Source organism: Passer montanus, unplaced genomic scaffold (genome assembly GCF_014805655.1).
Source record: "Passer montanus isolate IOZ18808 unplaced genomic scaffold, ASM1480565v1 scaffold19, whole genome shotgun sequence".
In the NCBI taxonomy this organism is placed as follows: Eukaryota; Metazoa; Chordata; class Aves; order Passeriformes; family Passeridae; genus Passer; species Passer montanus.
This window is the reverse complement of record NW_024366480.1, coordinates 1981922-2005573: the sequence shown is the minus strand read 5'-3', so window position 1 is coordinate 2005573 and position 23652 is coordinate 1981922. Positions and strand designations below refer to the sequence as shown.

At 40.8% G+C, this 23652-nt stretch overlaps 1 protein-coding gene across 5 annotated transcripts; it reads right to left on the bottom strand.

The window, feature by feature from the left end:
* Positions 1-2472: 2472 nt before the first annotated feature.
* On the bottom strand, positions 2473-23577 carry PLEKHF2 (pleckstrin homology and FYVE domain containing 2). Of its 5 annotated transcripts, XM_039706225.1 has the most exons (3): positions 23427-23477; positions 22608-22659; positions 2473-5662 (listed from the first exon to the last, which is right to left on the bottom strand). In XM_039706225.1, exon 3 carries the CDS (start codon positions 5646-5648, stop codon positions 4899-4901), a length of 750 nt encoding a protein of 249 aa, XP_039562159.1. In that variant the 5' UTR covers positions 5649-5662; positions 22608-22659; positions 23427-23477; the 3' UTR covers positions 2473-4898. The 5 variants fall into 5 exon arrangements, with proteins under 5 accessions (XP_039562159.1, XP_039562157.1, XP_039562158.1 ...); XM_039706223.1 differs by lacking the exon at positions 22608-22659 and having other exon boundaries at positions 23427-23577; XM_039706224.1 differs by lacking the exons at positions 22608-22659; positions 23427-23477 and adding an exon at positions 23035-23390.
* Between the last annotated feature and the right edge of the window lie 75 nt (positions 23578-23652).

The window sequence follows — 23652 nt, the reverse complement described above, 5'->3', positions numbered from 1 at the left end:
CCCTAACTCTCATTACAACACAGCCTATGGTTAAATTTGCATAAAGGCAACAGCTTTTGGAGACAAAAATCTAAATAGTAAGTCTAGCAGCCAGATGCTAAAATGAATCAGCAGCAAGACACTCACACCTGTAATAGAGCTGACCACATCTACTTTTCATCAGCAAAAAAGACTACCTAAGAAAGGTCAACAAATGCTCTTGAAGATCTGACTGTTGAAAGATTTAAGCCCTTGAACTCATTAGCATTATGCCTCAGAATATTTGAATAAAATAATCTCCTGCTTTCTGCCTGAACAATTATTTAGTCTGAGGGTATCATCTTGTCTAAAAGGATTTGTAAAGAAGGCTCCTTTTAGAGAAGTTCTTACATCCAGTTACCTCCTGTGTAACTGAGAATGACCCTGAACAGGGCAGGGGGGGAGGCTGTGAGTGCAATCAGGCCTCTTGGCATCACCTTACTTTGCTGCTGCTTCTTTTGCTGTTTTGTGTCAGCCTTCTACACGTGCAGAAATTAACCTAAGATGGAGCTTCTAAAAATACTATGTACAAGTAACTGTGAGTTTCATAAATGTAAAACTTCATCCCAAGGGACAGATTTGTTCACTTAGATAGGACCAGTTAGATGCACTAAGTCACTAAGAAGCCTTCTTCTGCTCCTTAGCATATGATTTCACTGTCAACTCAACTGATTCACTCTGTTAATTTTTATCCTAAATGCGTCCAAGTACATTTGAAACATTTTGGTTTTTACTCTGGGCACATGTAGTATTTCACAGACAATTAAAAATTTATATAGCAACTAGTCTCTATTCCAAAGAGTGAGGTTCAAATTTCTTACTGATGAATGGGTTTCAGAGAATGTTCAGGTGGGTGCAGTACAGCAGAGCCAGTGCTGTGCTCCCGAGCAGCTCCCAGCTCCATCACAGCAAGGGAACAGAGCAGAGATTCTTCCCAGCACCAGGAGAGACCCGATGAGTCACGGGAGGCAGCTCTGGCAAGAGACCGGCTGCAGGCACAAACAAGTAGCTCAGATTTCATCAAATGAAATGCAACAGAGAGCCAAAAGACTTTCCAATATTTACTACAATAATTTGCAATTGGAGGGGAAAGGGGGGACATCAACACTCTTAACTCTTTTCTGACTGTATCTGCAAACAGAACCAGGCATGCTTCTCTCAGTTCAGAGCTTGCAGGAAAATACAATAATCCCAATACAATCCATAATCTGCTTCCACACAAACATTAACCAGCAACTGCGACAACCAACCTTTTCATTTGCATTAAGAGATTAGCTAAAGCGTGTCCCCTGGGGGAAAAGCCTCACAGAAATACAAGGTTTCTGAATGTGATTTTCATAATCTGCCTGTTAGAGACAGGACTTTAAAAGCCCCACTGCACACTCAGCACTCATTAATCCACTCCCCCATTTTGTTAAACTTTGTTTCAACTGAGTAGCAGTGCTTGACTCCCAGATTACAGCTACAGCAAATTCAGCTGCATCGAATCTGAAGGGAGAACAGCTGAAACTATGTCAACAGCAGTTTAGGTGCAAAAGCTAAAATTAGTAGTGTTCAATTAAAATCTTCAAAAGAAAGACTTTTCCCTTTCCTTTAATATTTCCAGCAAATGAACTATGAAGTACTAGTAAACAGTGTTCAAAATGTGAACTCAGCTAAAGCAAACACTTATTTTTCCAATACAGAATCTTCAACAAAGCAGAAACTGACTGCAGAGCCTTGCAAGAGACATTCCCCCTGTTGCTTTTATTTAATTGAATTTGGGGGAAAAAAAAAGGTTAAAACCACCAGAAACAAAAAAAGTACATAAAATACAAAGACTGCTCACACATAATCCCTATTTTATGATCTGGAGAGTGCAGAAGTTTTGGGAAAAGTACCACGCTCCTCTCCTGTTCGATACCCCAAGAAGTCCTGTTCCCAGGGCTGGTCTGACAGGACCAAGAACAGAGACCTGCAGAGCTGGAGCTGGGCCACTCCAAATGCAGGGGCCCCCAGCCTCTGCCAGTGACTGGAACTGTCAGTTCCAGCAACCAACACCAGTCCAACAAAACCCAAACTTTGCAACACACTAGGCCATACTTCTTTTAAACCATCCCTGAAATGCCTAAGTGGCTTCTAAATCCATAACCACACTTATTTCAAAATTAGTCTTAAAACTCCTTCGGTAGGGTTATGCTCCCAGTTTATTGGTATCTCCTAACAGTGAATAAACTTGCTGCTAAACTACATGTCAGTATAAAAACCAGCTGCCCTGTTTTCTCTCACCTTTGAAGGCCCACAGTTAAAGAAAATTAAACACAGGCTTGAAGCTACACTGTATTTGTAAATAAAATAACTTGACAGGATAAGATTACAAAGTATGAAATGAGCCCTTTCAGGAAGTTTTAACTACAAGAGAAGTCAATGTTCAGAGCATTTTGTAAAGTTTTAAACAAATATCACTGAGGAATATTTCCATAAAACACATTTTTTAATGCTTTTTTAAAAAGCTTGGACCATATACAACAATTTCAGATGAAAAATCCCACACACGCATTGGTTTGGTTACAGCTTCAGGGGTCAGTGCAAGTTTCATTCACAGATAAAAAGATATATGAAGTAGGTACAAGTACATTCTCAAAATACAGGATGTGATGTAACTCTCAGAAACCCTTTTCCCACCACTAAAAGGTGATGAAAAGCAAAACATAAGGAAACCAAGGGGAAAGTACACAAGGAGATGGACTCTTTAATAAGACAAGTTAATATTTGACAGCTTAAGAAAGAGGAAACAATTGGATAAGGAAGAAAATGATTGTTAGTCATTGGAAGGCTTGTACGAGGGAGGTTTGTACTTTGAATCCATAGAAAAACTGAAGCTAGCAAGTCTCCACTCCCAAAACAGAAATACCAAAAGGTACAAAAAGTCAGCACTATTAAAGCAAAGTGCCTTCTCAGAACAGCCCATTTTCCCTCACCTTTCAAGCAAAAAGTATATGCAACTCTTTATTTCCACTATTTTTCAATATATACAATCTGGCAATTTTACAGAATCTTCCTGGTCCCAAGTCTGTATCAAAGTGTTTTTCCCTTTGTGTATTTATTTCCAAGTAGAACAAATACTCCTCAGTGCTTCTAAAGAAAGCCTTATTTTGAGCCTTATGTCTAAGCTAAAAATACTGATGCAATTTTCACCTGAAGCAATGTCTTGCAAAGTATGAATGTAGAGTGCCTCTCTATAGATGCTAAGTGCATCTTTAGCTACCAGAAATCTCATGGAGGGATACAGCTCTGAAGTACTCTGCTAAATTTTATAAAAAAATATGACTGGCACTTCCAGCATACAGAATGGGAGACTAGTGCAACATGCAGCATTGATTGTTTATTCAATAAATACTTAACCCAATTATTGCCAACCAAGGCAAACAGTGCAGAAATTGTCATTTATAGATACAAAAGTTTAACTTTTTTTTGCATAAAGTCAGTTGCTACTATATCCATACAACTATTTCAAAGAGGTTTTTCTGCTTCAAAATTGAGGTTCTCATTATAAAAATACAGAAACATATAGCTGGGGGTTTAACATGTCTTTGCAAGTGTAAATCCTGAAGTTATATGGGAACATGACACTTCTATATTCAAGAAACTAAAGTGAACACTATGATAGAGACATTTTCTGCACTGACAATTTCATGATAGTCCTTAAATGCATCTTTCTTGGTCCTGGATATACATTTATAAAAATAACTTGCATCCCACATTTATCCTGAGGTCAGCTGTGTAAAAAGGAAAGCCAGTTTTACAAGAATACTTGCAGGCTTCTTGTTCAAAATATAAGGTTATTTTTAAACAAGCCAATAAAACTCCTGGGGGGAAGGAAAAAACCCAGTACTCTCACCAGTGTTTTAAGAAAAAAATTTGTGACATCTTTGGGAATTACTTCCAAAAATATGTAGGCTAGCACACCCAAATGCTGTATCACCCAACTAAAATTTCAGCATGCATTTGCCAAATTTGAAACTTAGAAAGTGTTCTGAAAATAAAGTATATAAATCCCCATAAAGAATCTCCTGAACTTTCTCATCTCAAGATCCCAACCTACAACACAACTTCTGCAAGGAGGAAGCTGCTGAAGCCTGTGGGAATCTGCAGAGTCTCCAGGCTTGCCTGCACAGGTGAGGATGTAACATTTGGGTATCCATCATCCAACATGGGGTGCAGTTATGACCTTGTCAAAGCTCCACTTTGAACACAGCAGTTATTTTCAATAGCACCAACAATCTCTCAGATACCAGCATTTAGGCAAATACAGACATAAAATAGGTTTGTTTCTTCCTGAATCAGCACAATTGGTACAAGGCACTGCTTGGCATAGGAAGTCATAAGTAACAGCAAAACAAGAGTTCCCAAGTTTTGTGACATTTAGGTTTGTGCATTGGATGACCTTGTAATTATATACCATGGCTAGAAAAATAAGACAGTCTATATGATTAACAAAAACATCACCATCCCGTGCATGCTCACAGTTTTCCTCCCTAGTTCTAAAAAACCCCACATAACATACCAATGTGAAACATTAGAAAGTATGCATTGTTAAATTAAGAAAGTACATTTCATTCTCCAATCTTCCATGAAAGTCTAACCTAGACATGACTCAAGTAAATGAAGTTGGAAAATATTCTAATAACATTTGCACCAGTCTATCCCTGCAGAGGAGAAAAAAAAACCAACTATTTTCTAGAGAATTCATAGATTGAGGCACATTGCAGTTGAAGATATTCAGGCATATTTCATGGCTAGAACAGGATTTCTCTGAGGAACCTCACTACAGACTTCCCCAAAAGCAGCTCCATATGGTTTGAAACACAACTTGCAACACATGGAAAAACATTTGGTCCTTAGTCGCTACTGTCTTCATCATCGTCATCATCAGATACATCGTTTAAAGACGACTTAGGCGACTGGCTGTAGGAGTCTGACCTAGTGGACTGACAAGCAGCCATCTCCCCCGTAGAAAGGAGATCGTAGCAGAAGTCGCAGATTCTCACTGGCTTGGAGGACTGGCTGGGGAGCAGGAACCTCTTTTCCGAGCAGGGCCCGCACACGACGAAGCCGCACTTGCGGCAGTGGTGCCGGCGGTTGACAGGCGTGAACTTGGCCTTCTGACAGCGCATGCACACCGCGGCTTCCGAGTCCGGTACCCACACGGCCGCGTGGTCATTGCTAGGGGTCTTCCCGCTTTTGGAAAGCAAATCAGAAACACACTTATTTATGTGGTTCATCCACTCCGACTTCTCCGTAGCAGTGGCAGCATAAACCGCAAAAGACTTTGTTGGTGTCTTGATAAGCCACCCATTCCGTAAGTCCCCCTCATCCTGGATGGAATCAATAGTGACGTTTTCCAGTGGGATTATGTGCTGTTTGTTGTACTTCTTCTTCTGGATGACGATGTTACCATAAACAAGAATGTCATTGAACAGGAAGAACTGCCTTGCTTTGGGCTTCTTCCTACACAGTTTTGTTAGGACTCCTTCTCCAATCAGAACACGGCCAGGAATAGTCAGGGGTTGACCAGCTGCTCCAAAGCAGTTTTCCACTATACTTATTCTTCTAGTATTTGCCTCGCTGTTTGCCAAGCGATCCACCATCTTTCACAAGTATCCTAAAAACAGAAAAAAAGGTTTGTTATTAGAAGAGGACTGAATTCAACAGCAAGCAGCCTTCCCCAAGGAAGGTACCAACCCCGCATTTCTTAAAATATCTAACAGGACCTGCTGGCTGAGAGGCATTGACTTGGGCTAGATTTAAGTAAGTATTAACACCTAAGAATTTTTAGTAACAGATTAATCTTTTTTCCAAAAGCAAAAATGTTCTATGCAGCCGACAGCTATCTTTATCACACAGACAGCAACTACAGCACTGCATTTGGGAGCCTCCAGCAACAAAATAGCTCCTCTCTAGTAAGGCTACTGCATCCTGGTTTAATGCTCCTGTTTCTCTGTATATGCTCATGCTCCTACTCCAGAGAGCAACAGGAAGTATCATCCATCATTTCAAATTCTACTGCTACAAAAACATTAAGTTAACTGAGCAGCCTGGAGACCCACATTAGTTTTAACACAACAAACAAATTATATAATTGCTGTTCACATAGGAAACCACACTCCCCAAGCTAGCTCACTACTGCTCTTTTTTTTTTCCAGTATGTAAACCTCAAATCATGGGCCAAAACCATGAATCTACCTGCTGGAAACATTTTGTACAGGCCACAGCTTGCACCCCCCACTACATCTGCTTTCATGGCAAACTCTTGAGCCAGAAACAGGGAGTGAGTCATGGCTGGTGGCTCATCACCTGCTTGCTTCTGTCTTCATTTTGCAGGAGTCCCACAGTCCCTCCCTCCTCACCTACATGAACCACATCTGCATCCATCACATTCAGGCAACCTCTCACATTTGCTCCTGAGAAAGACTAAGTGACCTGCACTAGCTCAAAGTTTAAAAAAGATTACTTTTTATTTCAGGAAGCACTAATGAACTGTATGCTCCAATTACAGATTAAAGCCCCATCTTGCAGTTCCCCAAGTTGCAAATAAGATTTTTTTCTTGCGTGAGATAGCTAAGGCACCCAACAGGGAACTAAAATTAAGAAGTCACTATAGTGATTCATACCTTGGCAAACCACTCTTTAGCCTCTTTTGCCCCAGAGTTTCCCAGACAGAAGTCCGGCAAAGGCAAATCCTGCCAGCCCAATCCAGATCTGCTCCCTTCAAACTTCTTGTGAGTACAGCCATGAACCTGAACTGCTGTGCTTGATGGAGCAGTGAGGCAGCTGGCAGAGGCAAGTACTACAGACAGATTTCTCAGCCCCCCATGCCTCACACAGGGCTGATGCTCACAACACCCCTTGCTGCAGCCACGGCTTTGAATGGTGAAGAACAGTAGAGCAGCAAATACTCCAGTGCCTTCTACCTGTGCTTCACAACACAATCCCAGGCTGGGAAGTCCTCTACATCACCTACTTCTTTAATCTGCACTGCTTGCCATCAATACTCAGCATCAGCCTACAACTGAGAGGAAACTGGGCCCAAACAGGGCTCAGACTTGATGCTACTCAGACTCCATCGCTCTGCTACAACCTGATCCAGGCAATCTTCCTCCTATGAATCAAAGCACAGATACTTCCTTAGAAAACAGGGATGAAACATCTCACCAGGCCTCATCTAAATAAGTATGTTACCTGTGATCACATACATTTTATTGCAAGTTACTGCTTTGAAAGTGTAATTAGTTTTACACTAAAGTAGTTTGACAAGTGAGCTTGCACAGATAGAACTACCTTATTTAAGCTCTGCACACATTATCTTGAAGTCTGACACTCAAGACAGAAGAACCTCTAAAAGTTATTTCTCAGCGCTGTTTTTGAATTTTCTTTACATGCCTCACAGCATTATTTACAATACATGAGTATTGCATTAACTCCTTTTATGGTTAGGAGAATTATAAAAGGCCACCAAATACAAAAAAATTTTGGTCTGCAGAAGGTGAAGACAAAATACAAACTGCCAAGTAAAAAGTAATAAGAAGGGAATGGAAAAGAAACTAGGAGCTTTTTTATGTGTACTTGCTGCTGTCCTAGGCTCCAAAATGAGATTCAGGTGCCTGAATGCTGAAGCCCGGGATCTGGAATGACAGTGAATTGCCATTAACTGCCACATAACCATTCCCATTTAACAACATAAGAGAAATCAACAGCCTTTGCAGGCATCAAAACTGAACCAACAGCCCTTCAAACTTAAAAAGCAAGGCCTCAGTCACAGGGTCAGTCTAAAGTTATTTAGTAATGCCATGCTCCCCATGAAGTGGGAAAGGACATCCGTCACCAGAATGCAAAGTGAACAGCCCAGAAAACACACTTTTCTGCAGGTACAAATCAATATGCACCACTTACATACTCACACATTTATACAAATTATCTGCAAGTTACAGCAAGTAAAATGCTTTTGGTAGTCCGCAGGGGGAACACGACTCCCACCCCCACAAACACAACCACACTGAAGGGTTTCAGTGGAGCGAGCTCTCGGTGTGAAGTCACAGCCACCTGTAGGAAGCAGTCGCTGCCCCACAGCTCCAACTCGGCCTCTGCACTCCCCGCCAACAAACAACAAACTCAGTTCAAGGCCACTGCGAAAGCTTTCAAAATACAAGTCACAGGGAGAGGAAAACAAGGGCAGAAAAAACCTAAAGGTTTTAATTAACTGTTCCCTAGGACAGTTTCAGAGCAAACAGCTCCAGCCAGGATCATTTAATAATCATCATGGCTTGAAATCAAGAGACACGGCTCCAGAACTTCTGCCTGAGACTATTTTGAGCTTGTTGTGAAAATAATCACTAAAGGGACCTTAAACAAGAATCCTGGGAAAGTTAAAGACTATTAGAAAAGACAAGATAAATTGCATCTCTTCTAGATTGAAACTGTTTTCTGTGATGGATAAACATTCCCACCTGCCAGCCTCAAGGCCATAAATGCCAGAGACTGCTGTTGCCAATTCCACCTTTCCAAGGCATTAATTTTATCTTCCCACACTAACAGACTGGACTTTTTAGAATAAGCATTCAGATATTTTTCTCTTGAGTTTTTCGAGAACTAGAAATTAAAAATCCATCTGAAATCCTATGCACAGTAATGCTCATACACCTTCACTACCCTTTTCTAAGAAAGGAATTAAGTTCAGAAATGGATGGGAAACTACCCAAAATACATCCTAATTACAAATAATCATGAAATGTGACAAAAACAGAAATACAAGAGAAGACATCCCTAACTGACAGGACCTGAAGTTACAAGAAGTGCACCTCTTCTTCTCATGAGCACACTGACCAAGGAGATTTAAATTAAATATTGTCTAGACACACAAAGGAACCTTTAACCCCAGGATGTCACAGTCCAAAAGCAAAGTTATCAATTAGCAGTCTTTAAAAATTACAATATTGTCTTAAAGCATATTCAGATCATCATGCTCTGGAACTGGGTGGCAATATCCTCCTCTCTTCCAGCTAAACTTTATTCTGAAGTTTCTACTGTTGGCCACATGAGAAGCAGACACAGGATGTCAAGACCTGATCAAACAAAGCGATTCCTGATTGAAGGCAAATTGCTGAAAACATACCCAAACCCTTCCTCAAGCAAGTGAGGAATAAACCAGAACTACAGGATTCGAAATAAAAGGCTAGACAGCTCCACTTAAGGGGAGAGTGTCTTACACACAGTCCCAGCTTATGGATGCTGTGAAATCATCCAGACTTCTATCATATGTGACTAATTTCACACTTCTGGCACACAAACTCCTTGAAGTCCTGAGGCCTTTATGCAAAGGGGACTCCATTTGTGATGGACTGATGGTCCTCACAGACATCAGATTCATGTGCTGTGTCCAGAGGCAGCACAATACTAGCAGCTAGTCAAAACATTACAAAACCTGCCCCCAAACAAACCAAAAGAACACAAACAGATCACTTTGTAAGAAAAGTAGCTACAAAGAGTTACTTTATAAACAGGGTTTAGCAGCCTTTCCAAATAAATAAATCTCAACTCTCAAAATGCTGCAATACCTTCAGTTTGTCCCTCTTACACACACACTTAGTACCTTTCACAATGAAAATGCTGGGCAAAGGCTTTCATTTCCATGGCATAATATGCTATTTAAAGGTGACAAAATATTTCATGACACAGAAAGCCCCAACTATTCCACAATAAAAAGAACTGGTTTTGACTCTTATTTCCACTTCTATTTACAAGAAGCTTCTAGAGAAAGAATAATTCTGTTATCAAGATATCAAGATCTTCTTGCTCCCCTGTTTCAATCTGGTTTTACACTTGCATCCTGTTGGTGAGAACAATCACCTTCAATGTGATCAAACAATAGACAGTGAAATTTCTGAAGAACTAACAAGTTATCCACTTACTTAAAACATTCTGTGTTGAGGAAGTCGTGCACTTACTACAGTTATTAACATTCCAAACTACTGCAGCAGGAAAATAATTCTATTAGGGTTGCTGTGCACTGACAAGTCACTTTCCACATAATTTTTTCTTTCTGCCACTGTATCCTGGAGACCAAACCAATGACGTCCCAGGACTCAATGCTTCTACAGGTCTCATTTGAAATAGAATGTTTATTTCATATGCTAGCTCTGCTTGTGATAGTGGCCAGACTAAACCACACAGAATTGCTGCAGCTGAAGATAGACACAAGGAGTCAACCAAAAAGAATGCAACCCTGACTGACATGGTTACACCCAATTCACTACCAGTACATTAGCACTGTAGCAGTTAGCATTAGCACCATAAGCAGAACCACAAACAACAAAGGTACTAGAGGGGAGAAATGAGATGAAAGAGCTGTTGTGGCACAGTGAGGCACACTGCATACAGCTCAGCACAAAAACATTTCCTCACCCCAGCTCAGTGCATGCTACCACCACCTGTACTCCCTTCAGGCTGTAGGACAGGCACACAGGGTGTGCAGGAGAGACACAACCCAAATTCCCAAGTTTCTTCAGCAAGAAAGCAGAACTTGCAGTGTTCCATTACTTCTGGCTTGAGCAAGAACAAATCAAGTCCAGTGTACAGTCCCTGCTAGCAACTGTTAATTAATAAGCATCTAATTTTTAGCATTATTTTTCTTCAACACTGCTTCAAGGGAGAAAAATATTACTAGCCTTGTTATAATTATCAGTTCATCTATCATCATCTTTGCAATTAGCTATTAGAGGCTGTTAACAACTACATTTAACACACTGCATTAATACAAACCAGGCAGTCTGTATTCCTCACAGCCATGGTATCAGGACACAGGCAGTTTATCCATTCCTATGGATACTCAGTTAAGGTGATAGATTTAAAGAAAAAGAAGCATATTTAGGCCGCTGCAAAAGGCACAAGAGCTCAGAGTTAATCATAAAGAGGTCCATCCAGTCCTAAAGTTGCAGCAAGATCCTGGATGTTTTAAAGCTAGATTCAGTAACCCAAGTCCAATAAAAAAGTGTCACAAGCCACACCATCAGAATGGCCAGGTGAGATCTAGATGTGGGTGCACTGAAGCAAACGTAGGGAAGAGAAGAGTCACAAATTGAGAAGTACAAAAAGGAATAAAGACAGAAAAGGCAAAAACAGCAGATCTAAATCAAAGCACGTTATACCCTGCCACCCAATAACTTCTAAATAATTATCCAGTTGTGATAGAGAGCCCTTGTTCTCACACCTGCACATACAACACCAGCAACTATGCTACACCACATATGTTCAAATTAGCCAATTCTCCTCCTTACCTAAAGGTAACATACATGCTTCATAAAAGTTTCTATGTCTCTTAATAGCAGGCAAAAGTTACAGGTTTTATCATGTTTGACTCCAAAACTTGAAGGTTCTGAATAAAACAGAAATTTCAAACAGAAATTAATTTTGCTTCATTATACTTAAATCACACAAATTAAACATATATGAAAGGTACAGAAAAGCAAAAACATTTTTTCAAGACAGAAACAAGTAAATTGTAAACCAAAGACAGCCAAGAACTATCTGCAGACCAGATATCTAATGTGCATTAAATGACTGGTTTGTAAGATGACTCATTATTTGGATTCACAGAGGAAAATATCACTCTTCCTAAAAAGAGTTCATCAGGCAGAATCAGTCATTTAGTTACATGGAAGCATTTTAGTAACAAGTCTCAAATAATTATTATATATTAGATCATCACATCAGACTCATACAATTTTCCTCTTGCACTTTATCTATGCAAAGAAGACAGGCTAATTTGAGCTACAGTTGCATAAACACCAACAATTAAGTCACCCAGAGCCCTCATACATCCCTCACTTAAAGCTCTGTCAGAAACAGCAGTATCACTACTTTTTGTGGACAAACTTCCAGCTATAAAGGCATCTCAATACTGTTATACAATATGGTGACCTCTATCAATATTATATACACATATATATATTGCTCTTAAGAGCAACATTTGACACTTTGCACTACTGCCAAGTAAAACACAAGTGTAAATTTCTGAAGTGCAACCTGTTTAAGGAAACTTATCCATGTTAATACACTGAAAATTGTTTTAGCGTGGAAAATTGCTGAACTAAAAACAGGCACAGCAGATCTGATACAAGTGAGAAGACAAATCAGCATGTTTTAAATCTTACTTCAGCCTCACTAGTTACACCTCCTACCCTGCATCCTTCAATACATCCAGAGAAGGATGATACTGACACTTGTCCTGGCTGACAAAATTACATTTTCTATGGACTTAGATCTCATCAGCTGTAATCAGAATCCAAGCATTCATGCACAAGCCACCTTTATGGTTCTTAACAGGTAGGGCCAACAACAACAGCTGGATTAAACATAATATAGAAAGAAGCATTTAATTAAACTTTATTTCTATAATTTAGAATGTATTTAAATAAAATACTGAGGAAAATTAGAGTTAAGCATTCATCAGCCCATTTTTAATCTATTTGTATTTCATTCAATTATCTAAAGTTATTTAAATACATCTGTAACAATTAATTGATGGCTTTTTTAATGTTAATTATATATTTGCATTATCCAGCAGTTGCTTTTTATTAAATAGTAAAAAGACCAATTTGAGCATAAGGTTAAGTGAAATAAAAAGAAATGCACCCACAAAAATACTATGTAGATAGGAGATATGGGTATGACAAATGTTTTCTAAAGGTCTTATCACTGCTAAAAGCTGACAAAACAGCAACAACTAAATGCCTGTCCTGTGCTGGAGCTAGGTGGATGCTATTTAAAACATAAGACAACAACTATCACTGAAAGAGAAATACAGCCTTCTAACAAGCAGTTCTCTTAACCATTCTTTTCAAAAAAGTATTCCCCAAACTGCTGTATTTAACAAACAGTCTTGCTATCCTTATCACAACCAACTGGCAAGGATATAGAGGATAACCCTGATGATATATCAAAGATGTACCAAGTGCAACAAAAAAGCTTCATCGCAATACTGAAAAGAAAAGAGACCAGAGATATTAAAGAGACGTTATAACTATCATTAAAGAGAAATACAGCCTTCTAACAAGCAGTTCTCTTAATGATTCTCTTCAAAAAAGTATTCCCCAAACTTCTGTATTTCACAAACAGTCTTGCTATCCCTATCATAACCAGCTGGCAAGGATATAGGGGATAACCCTGATAATATATCAAAGATGTATCAGGTGCAACAAGCTTCATCACTATACTGAAAAGAAAAGAGACCACAGATATTAAAGAGACGTTACCAAGGTAGAGATGATAGCAGGAAATGAGGCAATAAGATCGCTCTGAACTTCAGCATTGTCTTTATCCAGATAATCAATTCTGACTGACCTGGTTAATGGCTGCAGCGTTCTGAAAGCTACTGATAGTGGGACAGAAACTTTGACTTGATTTACAGACAAAAAAATAGCCCAACCAACCTTTTCCTTATGGCAATGTAAGCTACTGAATCTTCAAACCTTTTCCCACATCCTTAATAAATACTGGTATTTAATAAAGGCAAAAAAACTGCAAGACTAGAACACTAGAACAGATGATGGCAACACCAAGGCTGCTTCAGATTACAGATGCAAAGATGCTTGCAACATTTTATTCTGAACACTATAAAGAAACAGAGTAAGCAGCAATCAGTAGCACACTGGCAGGAAAGAGGGTGTTACTGGGGACCTCTCCCAAGTCTTATTTTATGGTTCTCATGATTTTTAGGATTTTCTATATGAATGCATTTTTTTTTCTTCCCCCCCCTGAAGACACATCTTCCTGCATTGTGCAAGCCTGTGGAGCAATGGCTCCCGCGTGGGGAAAGGCAGATTAGCTAACTCACCCCCTTACTGGTATATCCAGTATGACCCAGCAATCTTAACCCTTCATTTGTCTCAACCTGCTGGCCAATGCTGTGGCATCAACCACAGAAACCATGCCGGAAATATGTTAACAGCAACCACATTACTTCATACTCTGCAGCCTGTGAATACTCGGCCTTGACAAAACTTTAGAAACCTTCAGATAATTTCTGAGTCCAGCATATAGTCATGTCCAACTACATCATGAAAGTCATGAAAGCAAATCCATGCATTTGTCTGGTTGGATGTCATCATAAACCTATAATTACTATAATGAACCATATGACAGTTCATACAAACTATAATTAACTGTTTTGTTTTTAACTTCTGCACATGATTGTCACAAAGCAAATCCTACTAAAATTCTTCTGGAAAGTACAGTGTGAAAATTCTCTTTTAAACTGGCTGACATCTTATAGTTTAGTAATCCTTTCTACAAATTACAGTTAATTTTTGTATAATCTGATTTCTATCTTACAAGCAAGGACTGCTCTTTCACTTTAGTTCACCAGTTGTGTAATAATTGCTCATATAATGTAAATAATTCTAAATGTATAACAACAACCAAAAACCTCACTTTATTAGCACACCTGCACAGCAAGTGCATTGCTTTTCAAGTTTGCATTATCCAAATGAGTTAGGAAGTCCTGAGTTAAGATTGCCTAGATAGGCCAATTCTATCTTCAGGATAGAGATCATTTCTAGGGACATCTTTCAAGATGCATGACTTTATATTCCCTAACCCACTCAGAAGCTCATTTGGGTACAGAAAGCTATTTTCAGCAAAAGACTATTTATTTTGCCAGGCAGCATAGGTACTAGCAGAGTAAGAGCAGAGCAATTCTGTTTTACTATCCAGGCTACTCTGCTGAACAAACACCACCACACTCCTTGAGCTGCTGTATGCAGGCAAAACCACCCAAGTTCTGCACCTCAGCTGCACACAAGGTTTGGTATTTAACACCATAAACCTCAGCTGGAAATAGAACACCCATTTAACCTGCTTGTAAACAGAAAGTCCACCTCCCACATCCAGAAGAGTTATAATTCCAAGTAATCATAGAGGAGACACAAAGAAAATAAAGGCATGCGGAAGAGGGCTGTCCCACCAGACATGTCTGGCCTGTTTCAAACCTGCCCTGCATGAAGGATGAGAGGAACCTCCTTGGCCATAAAGCCACGTGCAGGAACAGCAGCACCCCTGCTCCAAGCAAGAAACATGTGGCACCCATGAAAGAAACAGACAAATCCAGAATTACTGAGTTCAAAGCTGCTCCCACTGTTTTCTCCTGCTTGAGAAAACATGAAAGATGGAAATGCAAGCACTACTAAAGGGTTTGTACCACAGGGAAGTTCATGATCAGGAGGCCTCAATGCACTCCTAGGCCAGTTGGAAGGGGTTGTACTTCCCTTCTGTCCCCTGCAGCACCAGAAGTCATCCCTGAATGCCTCTTAGGAGAGCAGATACCTCACTGCAGAAATCCAGAAGGAACATTCTTGTAAGAGGTCCAACTTTTTAATGAAGTCAGCTGCTTATTACCACTGTCAGGAGTCTATTTACAATAAACCATGGTAGCTGGTACTGTTTTTGTCTTCTGGCATGATAGAGACAGAGCTGCTGCTGGGAAGAAACACATAATTCTTCATCCCCCACCTGGCAGTCAGGGGTTGGAGCAAACAGAGCAGCTATCTAAACTAACTTCTCTGTGTCCCTACCCATCTCTTGACAAACTGAGCATTTCCCAAGCACCTACACAGGCTTACATGGCTCTGAGCAGCACTTTGGGAGCTGAGGTGCTGCCACATTTAGATGAAGAAATTCTTAACACTGTTCAAGATGTGAAAGAGAAGGTTGTCAGCATGAGCATGTGAAATATCTAGAATTAAAGGAATTATTACAAAAGTAACCAACCAAAAATATACACACAAAAAAAAAAAAACCCCAAAGAAACAAACCCAAGCCACAGCACACAGCCAAAAACCCTGAAAGCTTGAATTCTGCAGAGATGAACAGGCAGGCCTGATCCACCATGAACAGTGCTCAACTTTGACAAACTTGCCTTTCAAAGCACAAAAAGCAAGATCCAGGCAACTGCAGGCACAGCGAATACTTGCAGCTGTCAGCATACTAAAACAGGGATAAGTAAAAAGGCTGATATTTTGTATATCTAAAAATTATGTATTAATAAACTACATAACACAAGTGTGCCCTTTAAAATTAATTAACAAACAACTGACTAAAAATGTCCAGTATTCAGATCAAGTTTTTGTTGTCATGGGAAAACACCTTAGTATTTTGACTTGCTGTTTGCACATATTTAAGAGCACTATCAGTGGTTTAGCTTAACTTCTGGTGCTAGCAAACTGCATCTTTCATTTTAACCAAAGCACTGGGGACATACGCCAGAGCAGAGTTTCAAATCAATTTCCACAGAGCTGAAGTTCAAAAAAGCTGAAGTTCGTTCTGAAGTTTTCCACAGTTCTAAGCAGACAAAAGACAGAAGAAGAAACACAGACAACAGATCAACACCTTCGAAATGTGCCTGAAGAGTCGAGGGCAAAGGACAGCAGCCTGGGATCCTGCACCACCTCAACAAGAGACACAAACCCCATCCGCTGGGTCACTTGACCGGGCAGCGATACCAAACACTGGGATGTATTTTTCTGTTTACAATGTAACGTTTCCCTCCTCCAACTGTTTAGCTGTTTGGAGAGCCTCTCCCACAAAAAGTTACTCCCGGGTTTGGCAGAGGGACTCAGCCCTCCCTGCCAGGCTGCCCGGACAGAGGCCGGCTGCGCCCCTCCCATCCGACACAGCGCTTCCCAAGGAACAGCCGAGCTGGGGACAGCCACTTCGGCAGCACCGGGCACGCATCCGGACAGCTGGGCTAGCAAACACTTGACAGACATACACACTTAACATTAAATGGACATTGGGTGAGAGACATTTAAAAAAAAAAAAAAAAAAAAAAAAAAAGCAGCCAAAAGGACCTGACCGATTTCTGAGCAAGCTAGAGCCTATTGACCTTTGTCAACCCAGCATAACAAAGAAAACCCACTGCATCAACATTTTCAGTTTTAGAAAAGACCCATTTAAATTCTTTTGAGGAGGGGACACAGCATCATTAGTATAGAAAAACACAGATGCAGATGCAGCTGTTCCACAAGAACTATTGCCAAATCCATCTCGCAAGCAATTTTCCAAAACCAGATTGGCTGTGCGGTTTGTTGTTGTTATGGATTATTACAGCACACATGGAGGTAACTTGTAAATGGCTACCCAGACCTCTCAGTCTATGTGAAAAAGGAGATTGGCTTCCAGTGACTGAAATAAACTGTATTTTTCAGCATGCTTCTTGCAGCAACTTTAACTGACAAGTACAGAACATTCACAGAAATCTGTAAGACACAAGTATGCATTAAAAATAGCACCTCCTGGATCTCAGGGCACCTGCTTGTTTCAGCACCTGAGAGCTACCAGACCACCTACATGTTCCAAAGGCCTTCATCAAGTTCACAGAATTTATTTTTCCCCCAAAAATGCAAACCTGTGACACACCAGCCTGTTCAGTGGCTCATGTATTTTTATTATGCACAGGTACTTAAACAAGTGTTAAAAAAAAAAAAAGCTTTCTGTTCTAAGTTTTCTTCGATTTACTTTTGCTACCATTATGAGAGAAGTCATTGACTTCACTAAGTCAAACAAGGACTAGAGGACAGGTAAAAAAAAAAAAAAAAAAAAAAAAGCTATCTGTTGTAAGTTTTCTTCAGTTCACTTTTATTACCATTATGAGGGAAGTCATTGACTTCACTAACAGTCAAACAAGGACTAGAGGACAGGTAATAATTCACAGCATGACCAAAATAGAGAGTTACCAAGTTGTCAGAGCCTGATGAGATCCATTAATTTTCTACAAAGTACTACAACACAAAAGGACTTTCACTTCTAGCAAGCCATGTTTTAAAAGAGAGCAAAGTTTTCCCATAAAGTCTCACAATTTACAAGCACAGCAACATAACATCATTGCTATTTCATTTTTATTATATCAATTTTTTTCACCTGCACGTGTTCTTTGAATCCTGTTATAGGAAAAGAAGCTGCACAACAGAGAGGTTTCTTTAATCAGCTCAGTTATTTTAAGCATTTCCACAAAACTAAACAAGACAAGCCAAGTAACAACACCCAACCTTCTCTCCTCTAAGCAGGTGCAATCACCTCAACTTTCTCCTGCTCCTGACCAACCTAAGCTAAGAAATTTCTGCTTTAAGATGTAACCCAAATAATATATTATACTGTAGAAATACTTTCAGGAGGTCAGGCAGCTGATTGCTGACCTAACAGGATCAGACAAAACACTGCTGGAGTACATTTTCAATACAATAGTAGGAAAACCAGAATATACAGACATACTGAACTCTTTCAAATTCTTCACCCCTTAATTAAAAAAAGCTCCAAGTAACTTTTCCACTAGTCCACCAGCAAGAACGGACTAAGGACAAGTATGACTGTTTGCAGGGAATCCTTTCCCTACTATTTAAAACCACTGAAACAAGTTGCCCAAATGTGTACCAAAAATGGCTCATACCCCAGGAACCATGTGCAGGGCTGGCATCAGGAGATCCCAGAGGCGCAGGCAGCCAAAACACAGCTTAGGGCTTGGAATCAAATTACATGTGACTTTCAGAAAGCTTGACAACACTGAAATGCTGCAATCATGGACCTGTCACTGCTGATCCCTAGCAGCATTTAAAATATCTTGATCCAGCATTATTTAAGAAAACATAAGCCAATATGGCAAGGGCTGAATTCTCATTCTGAGCAAGGGACGCAAGACCTTTCTTACACCAAATGCTGCTACCTGCTGAAACATGGATGAATGATAAAGGTCTAGAAAACTGACATCTGACAGCTATTACTAAAAACCAAAAGGAAAGCTATAACAATGATACCATAAAGAAAATTTGTCAACCTTCAATGTAACCAGCTTTTCAAACATAACCTGGGTGTTACAAGGGCAGTTCACTTGCCTCTATGCTGTTAACCTAGATCAGAGGGAAGGGTGGAGGGGGAACTAATCACTGCCACACACAGCTTTCAGAACAGAATTACACTGAAAATCACTCTCAGAAGTTTTACATTACCAAGTATTGACAGCTAAGGCAGGAGAAATTTAAAGCAGAAGAAGGGTAAAACCAAGGAATTATTTCCTGAAAGAACCCCTTAATCACAGCAGCTTACTGTAGCTGATGGCCTTCCTGGGAAATGCATTCACTGGCCCTTTTCCCTTTCACTGACTGTCAGATGTGTTTGATTTATTTTAGTTATACAGAAAGCAACTGGAGTACAGACTACACAGAGGACAATTGGAAAACTGCACAAAGGTTTGCACTGAAGTTAACCTGCACAGGGAAGATGCTGGCAACCTGCATGGCTGCGTGTATGGTACACTGTTAATTTGGTTAGCAAATTATGTGTACACTTTAGAAATGCAGATGTTAAAGAACATGCTGTAACTTTTCCTTTTTCAGAAGGCATACTAAGCACTTAAAAGCAAAACAGTTACCTCTAGATGATATGCTGGAGGCACAAGAAGCACTTAAAAAAAGCTAAAGCTGCTGATATAAGGATCCTATTTAACAGCCCCCTGTGTCTATTTGAATCAGTAAAACTTCTCTATTTGAATCAGTAAAACCTAATCTACCTCTAGATGATATGCTGGAGGCACAAGAAACACTTAAAGCTAAAGCTGCTGATATAAGGATCCTATTTAACAGCCCCCTTAAAAAAATCCACAAGAACTAACTTCTCTATTTGAATCAGTAAAACCTAATCAGAGGTTGCCTCTCAACACAGTAAATAACTGCTTGCATGTCATCTTATTGCATTCACCCACATTCTTACAACCCCCATTACATTGGGGATTGGGAGGGCAGACTGATGCAGCAACAACATTCCTGTATTTGAAATCCTTAACTTTCAGCTGTTTTTTTTTCTTCTTTTGGCACATGACAAATGCCTGACAAATGCCAAAATCCCACTACATTACATACACAATACACTTAACACTGTTTTACCGTAAAATAAAATGATGCAAAGAGAAAAAAATAGAAAGTCACTCCCTTCCATTTCACTTTTAAAATCCTTAAATTATTTACAATCACTAATAAGCTAAAAAAAAACCCCAACCAAATGAACAAAAAAAAAAGTGATTTTGTCCAGAGAAGCAGTACTCTTACCTATGTATGCAACTAAAGTCAACATCTGTGCATTTTTGACTGTGTAGCATTATTTACAATCACTAATAAGCTAAAAAAAAAAAAACCCAACCAAATGAACAAAAAACAAAAAGTGATTTTGTCCAGAGAAGCAGTACTCTTACCTATGTATGCAACTAAAGTCAACATCTGTGCATTTTTGACTGTGTAGCATTAAAGTGGCAGGGTGAAAAATATGCAATACTCTTCTCTTCAATAACACTTCTGCACAATAATATTTATTTTCATAAAAGGAGAATCTTTGTCCTACAAGTCTCAATCAAGCCACTTCTCGTGTAAAGACTCACTTATTTCAACCAGACTACTCTTGTAGCCCTGAATTTGCAGGACTCTACTTGCTAACATATTCATATCTTGCTGTTCACAATAACAATAAAATAATCTTTAGCAAACATATTCTACCACACCTATCTATAGAGTAGTTTTTCACCCTCCTCAACTATAAAAACAAGTCCTCCAATGAATCATGAAGACAAAAGTTATCCTACAACAGCAAACTTGGCACTTGCAGCATTAAGGAGGAAGTTTTAAATATGTCCTTCTATTTCAGAAATCCATATTTGCCTGTATGTATTCTCTTTTGGAATATCATACTTGCATCCAAATACTGAATTACTTCATGAAAGCAGTAAAATATACATATATAAGCATGATTTATGACTTTTAAGAAAACCCAAAAATTAAATGGAAAAAGTAAGCTTCAATATTAACACAGCTCAAAATAAGTCACAAATGTACCTTTACATTTTGAAGCTGTACAGAATAAGGTTTCATTTCCTAGTACAAAATCAAGAATTTGTACTTCTTACCTATCATCATCTAAGAATCATATTAGTTGTTAATACTGGGATTTCCTTATTTGACATCACCCATTAGTAGGTGTACTTTAAGAACAAAAAACTAGCATGCCATTTTGTTTGCCAGGACACCGCTCCCAACATTTTTTCACATCCATTTTCATAAAATCAGGTCTGCAAGTACTTAAAAATTCAACTCTGCCTTATCTATGTGCCATGCCTTGACCCTCAGCTTTCACTTAAACACTTCTAGCCCTCCTTGATGAAGACAAGCCACTAAAAATGCTGTAAGTGTATGAAACCAGTGTTTGTACTCTGCCATAATTGCTCTCATGGGGCTTTTGGCAATGCTCTGTCACATTGTGCCTCACCTGAAACTGCAGTTCCATTTCTTTACTGCTCTGAAACCATGCTGCATCCACTAACCACAGCAGTGAAACTTAAAACTCACCATACCTTTTGAACATAGCAAACATTTTTCCAATGATAATTGTTGTAAACTAAAGGGCTTTAGGATACTAAGGATAGATCCTTCTGTCACTCTGGGGACATGTCTAATTACTACAGCTAAAGCTCAGCCCTTGATATAAGGGAGACAGGACAAAGCTCTAGCTGAAAAATTATTTCATCACTGCATCTAATGAAAACTTGCTTTTTGGGTAAAAAGATGCTACTCTCTTTCTACAGAATACAACAGAGGAAACTGAACCAGCTCCTCCAGCTAAAAAATTCTACACACCAGCCTTCATTTAGCATTTAAGGGACTTCCTCTATGTGGGCTTCCATGTAGAGCAAAACTCAGACACACCAAACAGCACACAGCTGATTTGCATTCAGAAGGAAGAATTTGGGACTCAGGCACACAACACTTCACTTTCACTGTTGTTTTCAACAAAATTGGTGGCACTGAAACTCTTGGGAAAGTATTATTTAAGAAACTGAGCTCATATAAAAGACATTTAACAACACTGGGATTCTTATTACCCACTGGGATTAGTCAACAGTATTTAGATTAGAGGCTAAAAGCAAGAGCACTGCCTTCTGAGCTAAAGAACCGATTCCATTCTGCATGCTGATGACTGCACACAAAGCAACTAATCGGCAGGATCTCAGCACCGATTACACCACTGTCTTTAAATACTTCCCTTCTTTCAGACAGGCATCCCTAAAATAATTCAATATACAAGTATCAGAACTTAAGATCGGAATATTTAAGTTCTCCTTATTTCAGGAGAGAAAGGGGAATTTGCAGTCTCAGTTCTGAAACAGATTCCTGTGTTGTGGGTCGGGTTTTAGAGTCACTTTGCCTGCTGTATTAACCTCATCTGACCTTAAGCTGTTAGGCACACTGAAGCTTCACGTATAGTGTTTCTCAAATAAGCATCAACCCTTTCAGTAACTCTTAGCACAGCCTGAGGACAGCCTGAATTAGAACTTAATGATGCTTCTGGAACCATTTGCATCAACCGAGCCAAAAGACAATCCTCGACCTCTGGTAAAGAATATAAAAGGTCCTTTTGGTTATCAACAGCCACTGTACTGATGCTTCACGTCAAAACTCGAGTTACAGCTGTTTCCCTCAGCAGGGACAAAGCCGATGCCAGGACGTGCTGCTCAGCAGACTCACCCATCGCTTTCTTGCCGTGATGAGCAGTTTTGCCATTTATAAACATCGGTGCCTATGAACATAAGTATTTCGAATGAGGCGAGAGGAAAAACATGCAGCTGCCTTTTCTCGAGCTACTTTCAGAAAACAGCTTATGAGCCATACGTATCTCTGGCACACCAGTTACATTCCCCTCAAAACAGGCGACTTTCATAAAGAAAAAAAAAAAAAGGCACCTTATGCTCGCAGCCGCACGACTCGCGGTTCCGCTGTTTTTTCACAGCAGTGTAAACACTTTTCAGGCGACTCGCTCCGAGAACGACACGGAGTTTCACCGGGCAGGGGTGGGCCGGGGGAGCGCGCCCCGCCGGGCAGGAAGCGCCCTCCGCCCGTCCCGCCGCCTCAAGGCGCCTGGCGGAGTCACGAGCCCAGGAGTTTCGGCACTTACGTAACGCCGCGGGGCCGCCGCCGTTGTTGTTTCTCCCCTTTCCCGATGACGAACTCGTTTCCGAGACCCCCAACTCCCTCAGTGCCCTGGGACAAGCCAGCGCCCGCCGCCGCCGCTTCCTTCCCCAGGTCCTGCCGCCCCGCCGCCTCCCTCCCTCCCTGCGGGCAGGACGCGGCGCTGCCCCAGCCCCGCGGCGGGTCAGCGGAGCCCAGCGCCGCCTCCCACCGGGGAGCTCCTTCCCCCCCCCGGGCAGCCCCCGGTTCCCAACATGGCCGCGGGAGAGCAGCCGGAGTCCCGGGCTCCGCAAGGAAAGTTTTCCTCTCGCTCCCCAGCCGGCCCCGACCCAAGTCGCTCCTTGGCCGCCCGTAACACGGCCGGACGGCGCTGCTCACCCGGTACACCCCGCTCCGGCCGCCGCCTGCCCTATCCGCCGCACGGCCGCGGTCATACACCCCGCGCCGGGGGACGGGCTCCGGGACACCGCCCGGCGGGGCGGGGCCGCCGCCATCTTGGGCGGGAAGGGATAGCGCCCGAGCCCCGGGCTGCCCTCAGAGCCGCCCTGGGCGGGCGGGAGCGGCTCGGCCCGGCTTATCCCGACCCGGGAGTGGCACCTCGCGG

Coding starts and splice junctions, on each gene's coding strand:
- PLEKHF2 (XM_039706223.1), bottom strand. CDS start 5,648: ATGGTGGATCGCTTGGCAAACAGCGAGGCAAATACTAGAAGAATAAGT.